General features: G+C 50.4%; 8 protein-coding genes across 8 annotated transcripts; 5 read left to right on the top strand and 3 right to left on the bottom strand.

The window, feature by feature from the left end:
- Positions 1-665: 665 nt before the first annotated feature.
- Z517_05331 (uncharacterized protein) lies at positions 666-1466 on the top strand (the record flags this gene model as incomplete). Its single annotated transcript, XM_013430658.1, has 1 exon — positions 666-1466. One exon carries the CDS (start codon positions 666-668, stop codon positions 1464-1466), a length of 801 nt encoding a protein of 266 aa, XP_013286112.1.
- Positions 1467-2488: 1022 nt separating this feature from the next.
- On the bottom strand, positions 2489-3485 carry Z517_05330 (uncharacterized protein; the record flags this gene model as incomplete). The annotated part of the gene is made up of 3 exons (XM_013430657.1): positions 2489-2939; positions 3005-3353; positions 3419-3485. The coding sequence occupies 3 exons, from the start codon at positions 3483-3485 to the stop codon at positions 2489-2491; spliced, it is 867 nt and encodes a 288-aa protein (XP_013286111.1).
- Positions 3486-3973: 488 nt separating this feature from the next.
- On the top strand, positions 3974-6427 carry Z517_05329 (uncharacterized protein; the record flags this gene model as incomplete). The annotated part of the gene is made up of 15 exons (XM_013430656.1): positions 3974-4143; positions 4196-4219; positions 4272-4307; positions 4361-4539; positions 4593-4682; positions 4737-4802; positions 4858-4938; positions 4989-5028; positions 5081-5397; positions 5453-5503; positions 5554-5683; positions 5736-5886; positions 5939-6093; positions 6143-6194; positions 6248-6427. The coding sequence occupies 15 exons, from the start codon at positions 3974-3976 to the stop codon at positions 6425-6427; spliced, it is 1722 nt and encodes a 573-aa protein (XP_013286110.1).
- Positions 6428-7247: 820 nt separating this feature from the next.
- On the top strand, positions 7248-9201 carry Z517_05328 (uncharacterized protein; the record flags this gene model as incomplete). Its single annotated transcript, XM_013430655.1, has 8 exons — positions 7248-7365; positions 7429-7589; positions 7646-7712; positions 7769-7821; positions 7883-8354; positions 8407-8700; positions 8768-8894; positions 8955-9201. The coding sequence occupies 8 exons, from the start codon at positions 7248-7250 to the stop codon at positions 9199-9201; spliced, it is 1539 nt and encodes a 512-aa protein (XP_013286109.1).
- A 1609-nt stretch (positions 9202-10810) lies between these two features.
- On the top strand, positions 10811-13674 carry Z517_05327 (uncharacterized protein; the record flags this gene model as incomplete). The annotated part of the gene is made up of 6 exons (XM_013430654.1): positions 10811-11155; positions 11214-11237; positions 11302-11852; positions 11913-12862; positions 12919-12986; positions 13036-13674. 6 exons carry the CDS (start codon positions 10811-10813, stop codon positions 13672-13674), a joined length of 2577 nt encoding a protein of 858 aa, XP_013286108.1.
- A 169-nt stretch (positions 13675-13843) lies between these two features.
- On the bottom strand, positions 13844-15561 carry Z517_05326 (uncharacterized protein; the record flags this gene model as incomplete). The annotated part of the gene is made up of 2 exons (XM_013430653.1): positions 13844-15415; positions 15469-15561. 2 exons carry the CDS (start codon positions 15559-15561, stop codon positions 13844-13846), a joined length of 1665 nt encoding a protein of 554 aa, XP_013286107.1.
- Positions 15562-15973: 412 nt separating this feature from the next.
- Positions 15974-17623, top strand: Z517_05325 (uncharacterized protein; the record flags this gene model as incomplete). The annotated part of the gene is made up of 1 exon (XM_013430652.1): positions 15974-17623. One exon carries the CDS (start codon positions 15974-15976, stop codon positions 17621-17623), a length of 1650 nt encoding a protein of 549 aa, XP_013286106.1.
- A 793-nt stretch (positions 17624-18416) lies between these two features.
- Z517_05324 (uncharacterized protein) lies at positions 18417-20362 on the bottom strand (the record flags this gene model as incomplete). The annotated part of the gene is made up of 5 exons (XM_013430651.1): positions 18417-18762; positions 18817-18993; positions 19045-19922; positions 19980-20065; positions 20116-20362. 5 exons carry the CDS (start codon positions 20360-20362, stop codon positions 18417-18419), a joined length of 1734 nt encoding a protein of 577 aa, XP_013286105.1.
- Between the last annotated feature and the right edge of the window lie 32 nt (positions 20363-20394).

Genomic DNA, 20394 nt, shown 5'->3' with positions numbered 1-20394 from the left:
CCCTCGAATACGTTATGTGGGGACAGAGAATGTGGCATCGCGGCCAGGACAATGTCAAACATTGGAACAAATGGCGATATCAGTCTTGCACAACAATCCCGAATTGTATCAACGGGGATAGAGGAGACAACACGGCAAATCATTGGTAGTCATATTTCAGCCACACGCGACTAATATACTAACCCGTGCCTCAAAAAGGGATCATGTCCACGTTAGCTATCGATGAGAAGTCGGGACGAAGCTGTTGAGATCTCATTACATAGATCACAGGGAAACAACTCGAGGGCGGAATCTTGTGGTTGGGTCGAATACATTGGACAACAGAAATGGTTAAACACCCACGACGGAATTGAGAGCCATTGAGATTGTCTTACTGACCAATTGGACCAGGAAAGCACACTTTTCCCTTTTGTAGAACATATACACGACATAGGCTCAAACGTAAACTAGTGGGTCGAGGTGCGGAAGATCTCCCTGTTTCCTCTCATGCCACCTCATGCCACTTTGTCTCTGCTTACCGTGAACATAATCTCATCAGCTGCTCGTGTTCACTCTTGATGCAAAACAGGGAATACCCTAGATAGTTGATCAAACAAGAATATGCATGCGAGCACAACATCATTGCTGACGTTGACAAAGAACACACTTGAAAAACTATCAGCGGCATGGCTGATGTCAACGCCGACCGCAAGCCGGTTCTAAGTGTCATTGTCGGCGGATTGCCTCGGACTGGCACGACGTCCATGACCAAGGCTCTTGAAATCCTTCTCAGAGGTCCTGTCTTCGATGGGGGCTCCGTTTCCTACATTGGTAACGCCGTTATGCAACGACGCATGCTTGAGCTTGCGCAGCACTGTCCCATGAGAACTCTAGTGGACCGCACCTTTGTCCAATATCGCCTCGCTGAATTGACTGAAGGCTGCGTGGCAACCTCTGACCAACCTGGCTGTTACTTCTTGGAGGAGCTGCTACAGTTGTATCCGGAGGCAAAGGTCATATGCACTGTCCGAGACCGAGGCTCCTGGTGGGACAGCTACTCGGCACTGTGGCAAGGCATTGAAGACCTGTATTCATGGTCCTGGCTTTCTCCCAGTCTGAGACGCTTCTGCGTCTTCTCCCATAAGTTCTGGGGGCGTGTGCCGCAAGCCGTGGACATCCCCGAGTGTGAGCCTTTGCCGATGGTCAACCAGGAGAAACTCTATGAAGCGCATGCCGAATATGTTCAGCGTGTGGTACCGCCGAGCCAGCTCTACTTCTTCAACGTCCGGGACGGATGGGAACCATTATGCAAGATTCTAAACGTCCCTGTTCCGGAGACACCTTTTCCGCACGCTTTTCCGAGGTCATGGCTCAAGGAGGGAAAGAATGCTTTGATCGCTCGGTTGAAAAGGCGCTTGGCAACTATGGTAGGGCTCGTAGGGCTGTTCGTCGGAGTCACAGGCTTTGCTGCCAACAAATACCTCTGACTTGGGGACGTACAAGGACAATCCGTGTCCATCTTGCTGAGAAGGAAGTCAAATAAAGTCTGGGTAATTGACATCCAGGTGAGCTTAGAGCAAGGAGACAAGCGGACATGTTTGATGTCGGACAGGATACTCTATTTTCCAAAGAGACTGCAGCTCATGCATGAGTGTATATCGTGTCATACCTATATCTTGAATCCCTCTCTCTATTTACTTTTGCCAGTGCTCTGTCCAACGTGGACAGGTATATATACCCATCCCTTGGGCATGAGCATAACGTGAATGGCCAGCTATCACTGTGCCGATACAAGGAACTAGGGAAATATAGTAACTCTTCCCAGATAGTACCCGAACATATCGATAGTCTTAATCGACTTTCGGGAACAGAGTAGACTGTGGGTGGCACGAGGCTGCGCAAGGCTGCACAAGGCTGTACTATGCCGGATTACACTTCCCGGCTGTGTTTGTCTTTGAGTATACTTCCATCGGTATATATGCATCGCGTTGATGGTTCAATCGGAAAATGCCTGGGAAGCGTATCCTCGGTACATTTCAGAGTATCTGGTGGTCTAATCGACGAGCGCCGGTCCATCCCTGCGGAAGTGAGAATCGACTATGACAACGGCACATTCTTAGGAGTATCGTGCTTCTAGTAGTGGCAGGCTGATGTGCTCATGGATATCTGCGAGGATGGCAGAGCGATGCATTGGCCTGTATTACTGCTCTCAATGATAGGCTTTCGTTCTGCACGGAATTTGACAATGCCCAAAACACTAGTTACTGTCAATGGCGCACCCGAGGCTTTCAGGAAATGGGCGCTGCCCGAAGCAGCAGCCCATTGTCACAGTCGCTGTCTTCATGTTTGTATCGAAGTGCTCGATCCGGATTGAACCCCGTAGATAAAACAGGGAGTGAAAAGTGCTTATATCCCAAGAATAACAAAATTTGGTTGTAGAGTCCCACTCTAACCGTCTACAGGAGCCGGTCACAGACCATTGAGACGAGGATAGTGCTCTACTGACAGATCAGAGTTTGCTTTTTGGCTCCGACAAAGGTGAGGCATAGCTGCCCATCATAAGTCTCTTTCCCCCATCGACACTAATGTCCTCTCCATTGACATACGTGCCAGCCCTTGAAGCGAGATACACTGCGACGCCGGCCATGTCCTCTGGCTTGCCCAGTCTTTTCATCGGATTGTCATTGGCTGCCACTTCCTCGCCGCCGAATTTCTCGATGGCAGGGCTGGCAAGACGCGTGGGGTACCAGCCCGGAGCGATGACATTCGTCGTGATATTCTTGTTGACAAGTTCTATCGCCAGATTCCTCCCCAAATGATGTGCCGCTGCCTTTGAGATGCTATAAGCGATTGCTCCGTCTGAGCCCGTGTGCAAAACGGCGATGCCGCCGACAGAGCTCACGATAAGGACTCTTGCCGGGTCATCGTGGGTTCCAGCAGCAGCAAGCAGAGGGATCATCCTATGCCGCCCGTTAGCGTCAAAAACACACTCAGTCTAGTAGAGGTCTTGATTGTCATTACTCACTTCCGCGTCAAATTGAAGACGCCGCGGACATTCACGTCCAAAGTCTTTGCAATTTTCCAGTCGTCAAAGTCTTCGTAGGGTCCACCCCAGCTGGCGGCAGCGTTGTTGACCAGGATGTGGAGCTTTCCATCGCTCAGCCTGCTCTTGGTTTCTTCCACGAGCTTTTCTATGCCCTCGATGCGGCTCACATTGGCGACAATATAAGAAGCGCGGCCTTGGATACTTGGCAGAGCATTTAGTTGAGCGACAGCTTCTTTGAGACCATCTTCCTTCCGCGCAGTCAGGATGACTTCTTTCGCACCAGCTTGCAGAAACCCGCTAGCAATGTAAAGGCCAATGCCTCTTGAACCTATTTCAAAACATCACTTGAGCTTATCTTTCGGCGTGGAAATGGTGCGAAGCGATCAGACTCACCACCAGTAATCAAGGCAACCTTGCCGTCCAGCCGGAAAAGGGATTCAAAGTTCGGGATTCCAGCCATCATGTAAATGATTCACAATTATGCGTCGCTATCAATGCACACCAGAGAACCTCAGAGTGGTTTTGGATTGCAGGTGTTTTTAGTTTGAACAGACTACAGATACATGAGCTCCGGAACAACAAAGCCCGGAAAACCTGAACCTCGCAAAGCCTCGGTCGTCCTGGCTGACCTCGCTCCGCCGTCAACTCGCAGCTACCCGCCAGCCGGCAGTGTTCCACACGAAACCATGTGTGATATGGAGGTGGTCTGCTTTTGCCGCAGACGAGTTTTGTTCTTGCACAACCCTCGGCAACCTAAATCTGCGGCTATGTATCGAGGCTATGGTTCAAAGTCACGGCACTGTTCCTGCGACGCATTCTAAACTTTATTTCACGACAGATTATACATTTTTATCACGAGTACGTGGGAATGTAATCTGGTCCAAGTGTGAAAATCCCTAGCAAACACCAAAATTGTCTACAGAACACCTTGTTTGAGAGTTTCCCAAAATGTCCCAGACCCATGCTCCCCCAGACGAAGAGTGGCAGCTCCTGGACCAATGGCACGGGAAAAAGTCAAAGCTACGAATCGTCCACATCGGAGCTGGTGTGGCAGGTATCCTCATGGCATACAAGATGAGGAAGATGATGACCGACTACGAGCTCGTTTGCTATGACAAGTATGACTGCCTTGATCCGGAAAAAGCGCCAGATTGCTAAAACCCATCATAGAAACCCCGAGATTGGCGGAACCTGGTCTGTCGTTGACTGAGGACTTCAAGTACAGTACAGACGCTTATGTTATCAGGTACGAGAACCGCTATCCCGGCTGTGCCTGCGATGTGTAAGCTTTCCGTTCTATCCATCAGTGTCCCCCCGTCTCTGATGTCAACCTAGTCCGGCTCATGGCTATACGTACCCATTCGATGGTTACGCAGACTGGTCTAGTTTTTATGCATCAGGCCCGGAGATTCTGCAATACTTGAAACAATTTGCCGCGAAGCACGATCTGGGCGGCTTTTTCAAGCTCAACTCAAAGGTCATCGAAGCAACATGGGACGATGAGCAGGGCATTTGTGAGTTCCCTTGTGTCTTTGCCCATGAGCGACAGACTGACCGATGCCAATAGACAACGTCAAGATTGAGCAAGATGGAGCCATCATTGAGGATTACTGTCATATCCTCGTCAATGGAGGTGGATTTCTGAACAATTGGAAATGTATTCTTTCCGGGCCACAATACCTTCAAAGTAATCCACATTGACCACAAGCAGGGCCCAACATTGCCGGACTTTTTGATTTCAAAGGCCAATTGGTGCATAGTGCTAGTTGGGATTCAGGTAGGATGAAATTCACTCGCCCGACAACAGACTCGGGTTGCTGACCAATTCCAAGCGATTGACTATGCCGGTAAAAAGGTCGCAATCTTGGGGACCGGCTCTTCTGCCATTCAGATTGTTCCGCAGGTCCAGAAGAGTAAGTTTTACTGGAAGTCTGGGACGATCGTACTTGCTTATCCGTGCTAGCTGCCCAGCACCTTGTCGCGTTTATGCGCTCCAATACATGGTTGGTAGACACCAGAGGATATCCTTGGTGCACGAAAACTAAGATTTTGCAGGATTTCGCCACCATTTGGAGCCACTGTTCTTGGACAAAGGGAGAACGATTCAAAGGCAGCCCCGGAAAAGTTTCCTGCCGGCCCGCAACACAAGTTTACTGAGGAAGAAAAGGAGCGGTTTCGCAAAGATCCCGAGTATCATCTGAGATATCGGCGGCTGCTTGAATCGAGTTTCAACGCCGGGTTCGACATGTTTCTTCCCGACACGGAATATGCCAAGGTTGTTAAAGAAAACATGAAAGCCGAGATGTTGCGACGACTTGGGCCTGGCCATGAGGAGTTGAAGGAAAAGCTGATTCCAAGCTGGCCCCCCGGGTGTAGGTTCAAATTCGGCGGACTCTTACCATTGAAGGACTAACATGGACATTACAGGCCGCCGCATAACACCTGGAGAGGGCTATCTCGAAGCATTGGTTCAACCAAGTTGGTATACGCTGATCTGATCTCGTACTCTGTTAACACGTGCAATGTAGATGTCGAAACAGTGCACCAGGAAATTGCGAAAGTGGTGCCCGAGGGTGTTCTGGGCGCAGATGGTACACTGTATCCCGTTGATATAATCATCTGCGCCACTGGATTCAATATCGCCTTCAGCCCTTCGTTGTGAGTTTAGTCACTTTTCATATTTTCCAGGTTTGCTAACCTTTTTCCACAGCCAGGTCAGAGGCGTCGGTGGTGTGGTCATGGAAGAAGAATTCACTCCGGATCCCAAAGTGTACATGGGATTTACCGCGCCTAAATTCCCAAACTTCTTCACTATCAATGGGCCAAGGGCTAACTGGGCCAACGGATGTTACTATCCCTCGGTCAGTTCACCCTTGTTCGTCTTGACGAGTCCCAAAACTCACTATTTTACAGGTCGAACTTCAGGTCGAATACGTCATTAAATGTGCGAACAAGATGCAAGAGGAAGGTATCAAAGCAATGGAGGTCAAGCCTGAAGTCATCGACCATCTTTATCGTTATCATGATGCGTGGCATCGTAGATCAACATACTCAGCACCCTGCAAGAGGTATGCTGCTTCTGAATCGCGCATGTCAGTCAATACTAATTCTTCGAAGCTGGTACAAGCGCGGTAGCACCACAGGTACCGTTTGGGTATGGGGCGGATCGGTAGGTTCTACGAAGCCTCTCCGGTCGCACGTAAACCACTGACAATCTCCCAGGGTCTTCATTATCTCAAGGCAATCAAGGAGCCAAAGTTTGAACACTACAACTACACATATAAGAACAGCAACATGTTTGCATACTTTGGCAATGGCCGGCTGGAACTTGAATGGAAGGGTGAACAGGACAAGATGGCTCCATACATCCGAAACGGAGACGTCCCATGGGATTTCGAATAAAGACATTCTTTGTGATACAACAGGCATATGCACCTAGACACTAGTTAGAGATAAGAAAATCACCAATCATAAGGACGGCTCTTTCCAAGTCGGTCCTTTAAAGAAAATGAACCATTATTGCTCACGAACACAGGAGATGGTAAAAGAAAATGCCTGTGAGAACCACGTGCATCACGTACGTCTACTCCGTACATGCTGTAGCTATTTCTAATTCGACCATGGTGCCTGTTCAGCACATTCACGTCGGATCAGTGCGTGGAGAGAATAGACTGGCCGCCCTGGAGAGGTAGAGAGAACTCGGGTTCTTCTCACCTAGCAACTAATTTAGCAGGGGCTCTGTTCATCTTCGGCAAGACACTTCGTATGTCAATTCCAAGAGTGAAAAGATTGGTTCGGAGGGATTCCGCTTTGTCCTTGATTTGAGATGCGGGACACTTCAGAAGAGCTCGGGAACCCGCAGTGCATAATTGACCAGGCGAGGTCTGAACCGGGCCCGAAGTTCTGATGGAGACTACTGTCCACGCGAAATCTGTTTTCTGGGGCCATGATGGGGTCGGTTGCCCAATGCCCATGGGGCCCCAGGCCGGATACTGAGCGTCAAACCCGAGGAGGACAATTCTGCGGGCAACCTTTAGTGACCTCGGATAAGCTGATGGAACCGTATTCAGGGTAATCATAGTAGTTTGGACATCACCAACGGCCCGAACTGAGTTAAATAGCAACCACATGCCCATGGCCAGGAATTTTGCAGGAAAGCATACGCTACGGTTCTGATAGCTTTCGCTTGTAATTGCAACTGTCCAGTCTCGCAGTGGAGAAAATGGTGTCCAACAAGGATCGAGCTGCCATCACTTGGTACAACATTCTCATCGTCGGCTTTGTTACAATAGCTGCCGCTGGCTATGCTTGGACCAATGCCATCATAGGAACAACTCTGGGTATGTAATAATCTGGAGAGCTACGGGCAGCGAGATTAATTTTGGGTCCCCCCCCTTTTCCAGGCCAGCCTTCATTTCTGAAGTACTTTCATCTCGACACTGCTTCCAATGCCACCGATCTCATTTCGACAATGAATGGCCTTTTCCAGGCCGGTGGATTCTTCGGCGCTCTTGCTGCGGGACCTGTCGCAGATCGATGGGGCCGAAAATTCTGCCTGGGGGCGGTCCGTCAACCAGTTCCAAGTGAATGGCTTTACCAAAATCTAACGTTGGTGTTCAGGCCGCTGTTATCACGATCGTCTCAAATGCCTTGTTGGCTGGTAGCGTTCATGTTGCCATGTTCATTAGTATGGGACCTGGCTCCGCCGCAGCTTTTGGAACATGTATACTGAGCTTTACACAGCTTTTCGGTTTTTTTCCGGCTTTGCAGCTTTCTTCACGCTCACAGTTGTCACGGTACGCTTTTGCATTTTCGCGGCTCCAAGTCTATTTCTTCGGTGGCTAATACGGTGGCTAGATCTGGATGAGTGAAGTTGTTCCTCCAGCCGTGCGAGGGACGGTTATGGAGATGCTTACTGTTGGTTTCGTTGTCGGCTATGTAGGCGCCTCCTGGTGTGGCTTCGGGTTTTATTTCTGGAAGTCCGACAATGGAAGTGAATGGAGGCCACCCCTCGCAATCGGTTGTGCCTTTCCACTCATATTCCTGGCTGGTCTCCGCTGGGTTCCAGAGAGCCCACGATATTTGGTCGCGAAAGACCGCCACGAAGAAGCTCGAGCCGTTCTTGAGAGGCTTCATCGCGGCAAGGACCCGGCAGACGTCTCCTTTGCGCACGCAGAACTCTATCAGATCCAAAAACAAACAGCCATTGACCGGACGCTCCAAACCTCCTGGGCCGCCATGTTCAAGCGGCCTTCGTACCGGAAACGCTGCTTCTATGCTATGGGTTATATCGTCATCACACAGTGTATTGGAGAGTTGGTCATCAACAGTGAGTGTTCCCGGTCCCTGTCATTTGGCCACCAGGATTCACACCTCGTTAGATTACAGCCCTTCACTCTACGCTGGTTTGGGCTATGGCCCCGTCAAACAGCTGCTCTACTCTAGCGCATGGATCACACAAAGTGTAGGCTTCGTCGTCATTGCCATGATCCTTATCGACAGGTTTCCTCGACCCCAATACATGGCATTCGGCGTATTATTCTCCGAGGTATGCCTTAGCATCTATACTGCCATCATAGCAACCTATGGGCAGACGCTGGAGAATAAGGCAGCTCTCCGTGCTGCTGTGGCGATCCTTTTCATCTACCTCTTTCCGGTCATCGTTTTCCTTGACGGTGAGTTGTTGATTCCTCCAACCTTTAGCACATGAACAAAGCGGCCTCTAACAAAATGTTGACATAGGCTTGCTTTTCATCTACGTGGCTGAACTATTTCCGAACCATTTACGTGCAAAGGGGACCAGTCTCGGCATTGCTACCTTCTGCCTTACCAACATTATTTGGCTTCAATCTGCGCCAACGGGATTCAAGTGAGTTTTTGACATGGTCTGGAATGATGAAGCTCGTGCTAACGACGATTTACTTGGAAGGAATATCGGATGGAAGTATTATCTTTGTCTGATCATTCCTGGAACGATAGGCGGCTTGATTCTCTGGAATTACTTCCCCGACACGAAAGGTGTTCCGCTCGAGGAACTAGCAGCCCTTTTCGGTGACGAAGACGAGGTTGCCATCTACCAGAGTGAGATCGAAGTTAACGAAAACACTGGGGAGGTCGCGGAACACCTCCGCGAACCCAAGGCGGCACAAACCGTTTATGTTGAGAGCACTGCTTGAATTACGTTGATGGGAAGCTGAAGCAATCAGACCAAGTTCCCTTGCATGTCTTCTTGAATTCTAGGGGGCAACCGATTCGATATCGAGCCCTAAACGTGAGTTGGACACAATAACTTCAGTCTGGGCAAATCCAATCAATGATAAGAGAGTTTCTGTACCATTATTACGTGCACCACTCGTGCGTTGTCTCTCCCTGTCCATCGTTCTATGGTGTGTGTGTGTGTGTCACGGTGCACTTCGGATACCCCAGCCTGCTCCCGGGCGGAATTGAAAGGGATCGTGTGTAATTCCGAGTCCGGAAAATAGACCTCGGCATTCATCTTTTGCCCATTTCTTTCTGCAATAATACTGAATTCAAGTGCGAGGTGAGCCGCACGCTAAATTCTATTTTCTTGGGGTCCGACTGATGGTCTCTGAAAGGTGTTTCGGGGTGTATTGATGGTTATGAAAAGTTATCCCGGGTACCCGAGGTAAAGGGGTCTTTCCGAATTCCACACCCAGCAAGCTCCATGGTGATAGCGGAACCATGGTGCTTTGACCGGCGTGGATCGCACTAAGCATTGTTTGGCGCGCATCACCATGTAAGCCACAGACAATTATCGGCCCCGGAGGAGTTGAGTGGTTTTGTTATGCGAGCTTTGAATGGTATATACCCTGCTTTATTCACAATGAATGACCAACGATAATATATCATGTCAAATGGACATGGGTAAAATCATCCGACCTTCGAAAGAAGAACCCCCAAGGCTTTGTCTGTCTTAAGAGTCGAGATCCACCCACGCCTTAGCAGAGGTTTAGCTGCACCCCGAAATTTCGTGTTTGAGAGGTGGCTGCTTCTTCCCCGGGGGGGACCTTGGGTGAACTCGGCTTTTCTGTTTACAAATCCGGGGAGGCATTCGGCGAGCCGGCTTCCGGGTAACCCTATTTTAACGGTTCAAAATATCAGCGATTGTACCGAGTAGTGGTAAAATTACCCCGGGCTGTGGGGACATAAAATCGCTAGTGTGGTCGCTAAAGCCAGGTCCCGAAGTAGAGGGCGTTGCTAAAGGCCCACCGAGCATCAGCAAGAGCAGGACAATCTCTATCCGGCATAGCGAAGCCTCGGCCTAAGATAGCGGCTTTACGTCCTACATTACGTTTTTGGCGCCTCAATGTCATGTATTATCTGGTGGATGTAGGCGACGTTGACTTGGCCGTGGCTTGTACTCGGTACAGTAGCATCTGGACGTTCGGTAGATGTCATGTAATCTATTCCTCCGATCCAGGACCTGACGATGCATTGCTGCGCGGGATCCGACAGCTGAACCTCCATGAAGAAACTAACACAACAACTGCCTCGCTAAAAGGGGGGGGGGGGGGGGGTTAAAATTGTGTTCTTGCCGGCTTCCTCGTATTCTCGTTAGTGTGAGAATTGCGAGTATCTAAATGATAGTCAAAGTTCTCATGCCCTGCCTGCCCAGTCCAGCCAACGCTTTCCGAGGTTATGTGCACAATATATAGCGGACACGTGAGCTGTAGCCGCGCTGTACCCCGTCAATACAATAATTTCAAGAAGAACGACATCTGATTATTCGGCGGAAACGGTATTCAAAATCTATCTGTAACTGCAATGCATTCCAAGACTATCCGCTTCGACAACATAGTTGTCGCCATCACAAATGGTGGCAGCCAAGTAGGGAAACAATTGGCTCTCGATCTCGCTTCTCGAGGGGCGTCTGTTGTCGTACAAGATGACAAAAAACATACCGCCGATGCAATCGTGGACGAGATCCGTCGTGGATCTGGGTCGGCGACGGCATGTTTGTCCCCTGCGAGGGACGGGCATAAGGTTGTGGAGGAAGCGATCCGTGCATTCGGAGCTATCCATGTCCTCATCAATAATATGAGTATTGATCCATGTGCGAGCAAGAAGTTTGGAGAAATCTCGGACAAGGAATGGGATATCTTCACAGAGGTAAGCAAAACTTTGGTCGTCAGACACTCTTCAAGATTCCGCTGACGGGTATACCCAGGAACACATCTACGGGACATACAAGGTCAGTCTGCGGCCCGCGAGACGATGCTACAAATCTTTTTCCAAGTTATATTGATCGCATACAGTCCTCAAGAGCAGCATGGCCCTACTTCAAGAAGCAAAAGTTGGGACGGATCATCCACCTAGTACCAACCACGGCGCTGTCTGGCCATCCAACCCATGCCGTCTCTCCCGTGGTTGAGTTTGGCATGATTGGGTTCACCGAAACCCTGGCGAAAGAAGGGCTCAAAAACAACATCCTGTGTAATTTGATCATGGCACCATCAACGTTTGCCCCGGAAGTCTTGATGGGGACGGTGGCGCTCGCAGGCCTGCTGTCACACCCGAGCTCGCGGACGAGCAATGCACTTTTTGAGGCCGACAGAAATTCAATTTCTCGGTTGAGTTGGGAACGTTCAAAACCACACGGTCTGAAAACGGACAGCAACCTGTCTGTCAGTGCTGTCCTTCAAACCTGGCCAAACGTAGGGGACTTTGCAAATTCGGACACCCATCCAGATGGTCCATGGGATGCGATGGAATTGCTTGAAAAGTCAAAGCATTTGCCTGCCAATTCACCGGGCGAGAATATGGACTTCAAGGCCAAGGTGGCGGTCGTGACTGGAGCAGGAAACGGGTCAGTGAAATCCATGATCCCCCCCGATAGACCTTCAAGGCCTCTAACGCTGTCTGACAGTCTAGGCCAACAGTACGCCTTGCTATTAGCCAGGATGGGAGCGAAGGTGGTGGTCAACGACCTTGCTGACCCTCAAAAGACCGTGGACATGATCAAGGCTGCAGGAGGGCAGGCCATTGCTGACCGACACTCTGTGGAGGAAGGTGACAAGATTATCCAGACAGCGCTGGACGCTTATGGAGGCATCCATATCCTCATCAACAACGCGGGGATCCTTCGAGACAAGTCCTTCCAAGCCATGACTGATGACATGTGGCGAATCATCCAGGCCGTTCACCTTCGCGGCACTTACAAGACTGCTCGCGCCGCATGGCCACATTTTGTCCGGCAAAAATACGGGCGGATCGTCAACACCACCAGCGTGAGCGGCATCTACGGCAACTTTGGCCAAAGCAACTACGCCACCGCGAAATGTGGAACCATTGGCTTGTCCTGCGTGTTGGCCAGAGAAGGACTCGAGCATAACATTCGCGTCAACACTATCGGCCCGAGCGCTGGGACGCAACTAACACGAACGGTCATGCCAGAAGAGATGGTCCAGGCACTGAAGCCCGACTATGTGGCGCCATTCACGCTCGCGCTTCTCTCGGATCGGCTTCCTGGGTCAAGCACCAATGGCCTGTACGAAATTGGTTCTGGCTTCATTGCCGTAGATAGGCTACGAAGAGCCGCTCTCGAGACCATCCCTAGTCGACAGGCCATCAGTGCCGAGTCATTGAAGGCATCGGCTCAATGGAGCAGGCTTAACTCGGCAGACATAACAGCAAGTCAGACCTCGAGTAACGGTGCTTTGTTGCCAGCACCTTTGAGCGCTCGAAAAGACGAGACAATCAAGTACCAGTACAGCACGAAAGATGTCATCCTCTACAATCTCGGCATTGGAGCCCAGGCGACAGACGGCCAGTGGGTCTTTGAAGGATCTAGATCATTTGAAGCCTTGCCGACCTTTGGTATGAAAACTCGATTTCTCTTGGGAACCCACAGTTGGCTAATGTCTATGATGCAGGTGTCATTCCATACTATGACCCTTCAGTCGCGACCATGATGGCAGATATGCTTCCGAACTTTTCGATGGTGAGTCAACTTGAGCACTTCCGTGGGCATCGCTGACCTCGAGGAAAAGAAACGTGTCCTGCACGGCGAACAGTACCTCGAGATACGCAAATTTCCCATCCCCGTGAGTGGAAACTTGATCACGTACCCTGCTGTCAGCGAGATAGTCGACAAGGGCAAAGCGGCAGTCGTCGTGACCACCTTCCGTACAGTAGACTCTTCGACCCAAGAGGATGTCTTCTACAACGAACAGACAATTTTCGTGAATGGTAGTGGTGGTTTTGGGGGCTCGAGGACAAGTCGAGACCGTGGGCCGGCGACGGCACCCAACAAGGTTCCGTCACGAGCTCCTGATGCCGTCAAGACGGAAAAGGTGTCGGAGAGAGCGGCAGCACTCTACAGACTTTCGGGGGATCTCAATCCATTGCACATCGACCCGGACACAGCGAAAGGGGGAGGATTTGACAAACCCATTCTGCACGGCTTGTGCTCTTTCGGTATCTCAGCAAAGCACATCTACACAACTTACGGCCCTTTCCGGAACATCAAGGCACGCTTCTCCAGCGTGACGCTACCCGGGCAGACCTTGAAGACGTCCATGTGGAAAGAAGGTCGTACTGTCATCTTCACAACTTCGATAGTCGAAACTGGACAAGTCGTACTGTCTGCGGCAGCGGTGGAGCTTCTGGGTGGAACAGCTCGTATGTGAGGTGTGATGTGTTTCAGAGGGAGATTTCGAAATATGGTTAGCTGTATGCGTCCAAGGTATATTGTCGCGTCAAATTCAGAATCATTCATCACGATCAGAGAGTGCTAGTGGTTATGCAAAAGCCGCTCGTGTTAGGGCTCATCAAACACCCGCGACTTTGTATGTACACCTAGAGCTTACTGGGTCTCCTGCCTGCAGACTCCTTCCTCGCTTCGTCCCGCAAGACATTCTTCAATATCTTGCCGTTCGCTGATCTCGGAATCAGATTCACGAATCGAACTCCTCCGTCTAGCCACTTATACCGGGCCAATTTCGGTTTAATGTAGTTCTTGACTGCCTCTTCGTCCAAATCTCTCTCCGTGCAGCCCTCCCTTCGCACCACATAGGCTCTAGGGGCTTCCAAGGGCTCTCCGCTGTCGACCAGGTGCTGGACACCGATTACGGCGCAGTCAACAATGTCGGGATGATCTAGCAAAATTCCTTCAATCTCAGGTGGCGCCACCTGAAAGCCTCGTACCTTGATCAATTCCTTCTTCCGGTCAACGATGTACCACAGCTTTGTCGTTGCATCGCAATAGCCGATATCGCCCGTGTGGTAGAAGCCGTCGGCGTCGAAACTTTGTGCATTCGCCGAGGGATTGTTATAGTAACCAGGTACTATGGTCGGTCCTCGGAGGCACATCTCGCCCCGGACATTGTAGACTTCGCCTAGATCGTTGCCATCGTCGTCGACGAGCTTCATCTCGAGATTGGGTATCAATCGACCAATGCTCCCAGTAGTATCCTTTTCTGGATATTCGAAACGGGTTGCTGAGCACGACGATTCCGTCATCCCCCACACCTGGGTGACCGGGCAGTCCTCGCGGAGGAGCTTTTGCAGCTGGGCCTGTGTCTCGGGACGCAACGGCGCCGCCCCGCACATACACCAACGCACGCTCTTCATGGAGTATTTCCTGCTGTGTGGCGATTTGATAATGTTCAGAGCCATGGTAGGGACTACCCCGAGGCATGTCACTTGATACCTCTCCACGTTGGCGAGAAACTGCTCAAGGTCGAAGCGCCGCATGATGTAGGTCTTCTCACCCTCTTTCAAAGTGCTAGTGTGCGCTCGAAATGCGATGGCGGCGTGGAACATGGGTAGGGGAAAGAGATGGATGTCTTCAAAGCTCGTGTTTGCGACATGACGTCCCCAGATCAAGTCATGCTGCGCCGTGACATTGTAGTGCGACACATCGACCGCCTTGGGCAGGCCAGTGGTTCCCGAGCTGAACAGTCGCATGGCTATGGTGGCCCTGGCCGTGTCCAAATCATCGAATCGGATCCAGTCTTTCTCTCCCTGCTCAAGTAAAGCCTTCCACGATTTCCAGCCGCGAGGAACCTGCTGGTTTGGTAGGGGATTGAAAATCCATATGCGGGAGTCGGCGATGTTGAGGCTCCGTGCTGCCTTGTGCAGAGGATCTAATATTTCGGGCTCGGAAATGAGCCATTTGGCCGCTGCCGTTGTCAGGGCGTGTTTCAGTTCGTGTTCTGTGTAAGCTGGGTTTGTTCCGGTGAAGACGCCCCCTACTGCGATGATACCCAGGACTATGAGAGGATAGTAGATGTCGTTGAACGCATGGACGCACACACAGTCGCCTGCTTTGACACCGGCGGCATCAAAGCCTGCTGCCAATTGCCGTACGATTGCGCGGGCCTCTCGACTGGAGATGGATCTTTCCGCGTTTGCCGCATCAATGTAAACCTTTGTTCGACTTGTTCAGTCTCAGAAAAAGTCTAAGCTGAGGGAGTACCTACTGGCTTGTCCGGATCATATTTTACATCGTCAAAAATCCAAGAAAGAACATCCTTGGTGGAGAGTGCGTATCGCTCTCTTGGAGCAAAAACCATCCTTTTGGCAGCTTTACGGCAGAGGTTCGAGCAGAGGCGTCGACTCCGGCGGACTGGGGGACAAATTGGCTTTGCCTACACATCCTATAGATCCGGTCACTTGACGTCCAAAATGCCGTGTTGTTATCAAGTGACACTTGACAGTCGGGTATTCTGGTCACCTGCATCCCCAGCGATCCTCGGCTACACGTGGGATGTATTTGTGAGGTTGAACAAGAACATAATAGAAGATATCTCTGCTCCCATGGCTGGTCCAGAACCCGAGTTGCCGAGGTCGAGTGGGGCGACCATCATGAGACGGGGGCATCTCTGATCATTGAACCATGTTGCCAACACTGATATTAAACCTCTGCCGGTTCGCTAATGTTTCCATAACAACGCCGGAGGGGACTGATGCCGGAGCAACTACGAGATGGCAACCACGAACGGCGTGACGTCTGAGCCCCCTACAAGCAATGTACCCAACCTCACGACCGACGTGCTCATTGTTGGGGCTGGTTTTGGAGGCATCTATGGGCTTTATCAGTTCCGCAAACTGGGTCTGTCGGTCAAGATCGTCGACGCTGGTTCCTACTTCGGTGGTACTTGGTATCACAATCGATATCCTGGCGCCCGTGTCGACTCGGAGGTTCCATACTATGCGCTGTCAATTCCTGAACTATGGAACACTTGGACATGGTCGGAACGGTTTCCAGGCCATGAGGAGCTACGTCGATATTTTGCGCACGCCGACAAAGTCCTCGAACTGAGCAAGGACACATTCTTCAACACCAGTGTCGTGGAAGCCCGCTTCAATGTCGATACTCAGCAATGGACGGTCAAGACGCACAACGGTGGCGTCGTGAAGGCCACTTATCTCGTCCTCGCTGCTGGCAGCTCTTACAAAACACACGTGCCGGACTTTAAAAACTTCTCTGTGTACAAAGGCCGTGTCTTCCATTCATCGGCATGGCCCAAAGAAGAGATCGACCTGAGTGGCAAGGCAGTCGGCGTGATTGGGAATGGCGCTACTGGAGTGCAAATTGTCCAAACGCTTGCTCGCCAGCCTTGCAAGCTCACAACTTTTATTCGGACACCAAATATTGCCTTGCCTATGCGGCAACGTAAATTGACCTTTGACGAACAAGACATTGCGAAGTCATTCTACGAAAGCTGGTACCAGACAGCCCGAAACACGGATTCTGGATTTCCGTTCAATACCATCAAGAATTCCATATGGGACGTCTCACCTGAGGAAAGGGAGCGCGTTTTCGAAGAGCTCTGGGGCCGCGGAGGCTTCAACTTCAGCGTGGGTAATTTTCGAGACTTCCTCACTGACAAGAAAGCCAACGCTCTCCTCTATGACTTCTGGGCTCGAAAGGTCCGTGCTCGTATCAAGGATCCTTTCAAGAGAGATGTGGTCGCTCCGCTGGAGCAAACCCAGTACTTCTGTACCAAGCGACCCTCACTGGAGCAGAACTACTATGAAGCACTGGATCAACCCAATGTCACAGTTGTCAATCTGAACAAGACGCCAATTGTTGAATTCGTGGAAAATGGTATCAGAACTACCGACAAAGTCCATGAATTTGACATTATTGTCATGGCTACCGGATTCAATGCGGTTACAGGAAGTCTAACAGAGATCGATCTCTACGATACAGACGGCAAAACTGTGAAGCAAAAGTGGCAGGACGGGGTCTACACGTACTTGGGACTCACTATCCCTAAGATGCCTAACCTCTTTATGGTATACAGTCCTCAAGCTCCCACAGCTTTTGTCAATGGACCGCCTGTCATTGAGATCCAGATCGAATGGATCGTGGATGCCGTCAAGAAGATGCGAGAAGAAAACATCAAGTCGATCACGCCCAATTTTGACGCAGCAGAAAAATGGCGGGACGAGATTCAGAAAATGAATGAAAAGACACTCCATATCTATTCCGACAGTTGGTACATGGGTTCCAATATTCCCGGAAAGAAACGAGAACAGCTCTTGTACATGGGAGGTCTCAAGACATACAACAACGTAATTCGGGATAGCCTCGATGGCTGGAAGGGCTTTACGGTCACCAAAGCTTGAGCGTTGGCCTTCCCTGTTCTATGAGAAGAGGATTGCTGCACAGATTGGCCACGAGAAAATGCTACAACTCAGCAGACGGTCGGCGCTAGAATTCACACCAAAGCGAGAGTCCGGGAACTAGACGAAAGTGAGAACGGTAGAAGCTAGACAGCTGGAATAGACCACGGAGACATGGAAAATGCAATGCGTTGTGTATATTCAATCCTCTGGCTCGAACCGTAAACTCCGAGTTTTTGTCCTCTAAACGTGATGAGATCAGGTCAGGCTTTTTGTCTTTGACTAAACATGATCAAAGTTGAAAGAAACTCGCAATGAACCTCGGCATCGTGTATGCAATCATGACACGATGGGAGCACGCCACTCCTTCCTCAGAGCCAAATGGTCCTGAATATGCGGGTTTGAACGAAAGCGTTTCATCCTTATCTTCGACGACTCCTCCAGAGGAGCAAGTCTTCGTGCCGTCCGTCACCTCTATAGCAACTCCTCGGACCTAGCAAAATTGTTGGAGTAGTGGCAGTCATGCCTCAATTAAGAGACTGGGTCTGCTTCTGCAGTGATGCTATTCTTAATGCTTTGATATCTATCCCATTTATAGATGCTATCTCTCGAGTAGACTGTCAAGCGAAATCTCAAAAGGTTTATGCTGCTGTTAGATTCTAAATGTCTTACCCGAAACAGATAGAGGCCAGCCTTGGTCGTGAGAGTCCCTCTGTAGTAAAAGACGTGCAACGGACAAAATATTCATGAATTAATTTGAAATCGTATGATGATAAAATTCCATCCCAAGCCCTAATCATACAATTTCGACCGCGATGGTTTCATCTGCAAAACTCGAACGTACCATCTGCGCTGCACGGGCTAGCAGCTGATATTCGAGCGTCTCAGGGGAGCGCTCGAGCCATTTGGGTAACCATGATATTACGTGCTCCTCTGTCCAGGAATGCACCCGGACGTCTACCGTTCTCGTGATGCTCTCGATGATTTTTGCGACGTAGTCGCCACCTTCAAAGCGTGACTGCATTTTTCTCAGCACCTCCATCATTGGGGCTAAGACTGGCATTGCTTCAAGTTGAAGCTCCCTATGTCTGCAACCGAGGCAGACGAGAAGGACGGCGACCGGCAGAGTGATCCAACAAGGACTACAGTGTGTCTGTCAGTAGGCATTTTCGGTAGACTGGAAAAAACAGACTTACAACCAGGCAGGCAGGTCCTCGACTCTGGCAACCGCCCACAAGCGCTGGACCGCATCACCGATGGCGAAGGAAGTTTCTTTCACTCTTTCTACTGATGCTTTGTGCAAGAGGAAGGCTGGAGACCGCTGCTGGATAGGACATCGCATATACGGCTCATAGAGTGACATCAACGTCGATCTGAAAAAGTCAGCATTTGTGCTTCTGGTTCTGCCGGCCTTTGTCACTCACAAATGAACAATTCGCAGCATCTGGAGCGTCAAAAGTTGGCACCTCGTCTGAGCCATAATGTTGTTTTTGGCAAGTAAACCTCGATGCGAGCTCTCCCAATCCCGGAGATCCTTGTCAACGCTGACGACGTAATTCAATTCATCTTTACAAATGGATAGCCAGGGGTTTTCTGCCCGCCAGTCTGAAAGTTTTCCGGAATTCTTTCGAAGAAGCAGAATGCGATACATCAGGTCTGACAATTTGCAGAGAGCGATGAAAGCTTCGATCTCGAAAATCTTCCCATCCATGCGCGCCGCTCGGGCCAGGAAAGCTATAGACCCGAAGTCTTCGGATTGTATCATGCGCCCCGGCTCAAAAGATGTGACCTTGTCTGGGCGACGAAGACCGAGAGCGAGAGCCCGAGTCCGTGCGACACAGCACCACCAGATGACGCGGCTGTATTCCTCGGGGCTCTCGGAGAGATTTGCAATTGTGGCATGATGGAAAGCCTGGTCAACCCAGTAGGTGCTTACTTCTTTGGATTCATCAAAGGGACTCCAATGACTCAGGAGCAGTGCAATCTGAACCAGACTTACATCTCCAGGCCGACTTTGAGAACTTTTGTCAAACATGTATTTGGTGGAGCGGAAGCAGGCTCTCTGCGCTTCAGGTATCGATGTGAAAGAACTCCGTCCGAGCTCCTCGTCACTTACATGAGCAAAAGCCACAAAATTTATGGCACCAAGGAGTTCTCTCCCTCGATTGCTGTCAAGTCGGTCGGAGCCATACCAACTCGAAAATTCGATCTCATCTATAACTGGACATAGCGGGTGGAAGTTGTGGAAGTAGATTTCCACCAGTCGATCTTGCAAGGCTGGGCTGAGGTCTGGAAAATCTGGCTGATTTTGTCAGTGGGGGTTTTGACCTGCGGAATCATGCCAAACAACACAACTCACTCCATTTGTAAGTTCCTGTTGGCCGTCATGGGCCTTTTCAGGAGTTACAAGCGACTCCAAAGACTGTGGCAAGACCCCCAACCCGGCTTGTCATGGTCAGTTGACTGGCCACGACGAGTTTCCATGGTGAACTCACTTGATTTGAGAAGTGTGTTCTCTAACTCTAGTATGTGGTTCACGGTTGCGTCCTGGCTCAAGTCGCCATGCCGTTGGACAACGGGAAACTGCCCATCAAGGTCAACCTTGAGGTCGCTGGTGCCATCGATAAATGACAGAACACTGTGCTCAGTAGTCACAGAAGTTGGATCGAGTTCAAACATGTCCTCGGTGTCGAGAAAGTCCCAGATATCTTCCTCGACCATAGGTTTGGCTGATTCAGCCATTCTCTACTTGTCCCCTCGTCTGGTTTGGGAGT

Source organism: Fonsecaea pedrosoi (genome assembly GCF_000835455.1).
Source record: "Fonsecaea pedrosoi CBS 271.37 unplaced genomic scaffold supercont1.3, whole genome shotgun sequence".
NCBI classification, from domain to species: Eukaryota; Fungi; Ascomycota; class Eurotiomycetes; order Chaetothyriales; family Herpotrichiellaceae; genus Fonsecaea; species Fonsecaea pedrosoi.
The sequence above is the reverse complement of the archived record's forward strand: the minus strand, read 5'-3'. Positions and strand labels throughout refer to the sequence as shown.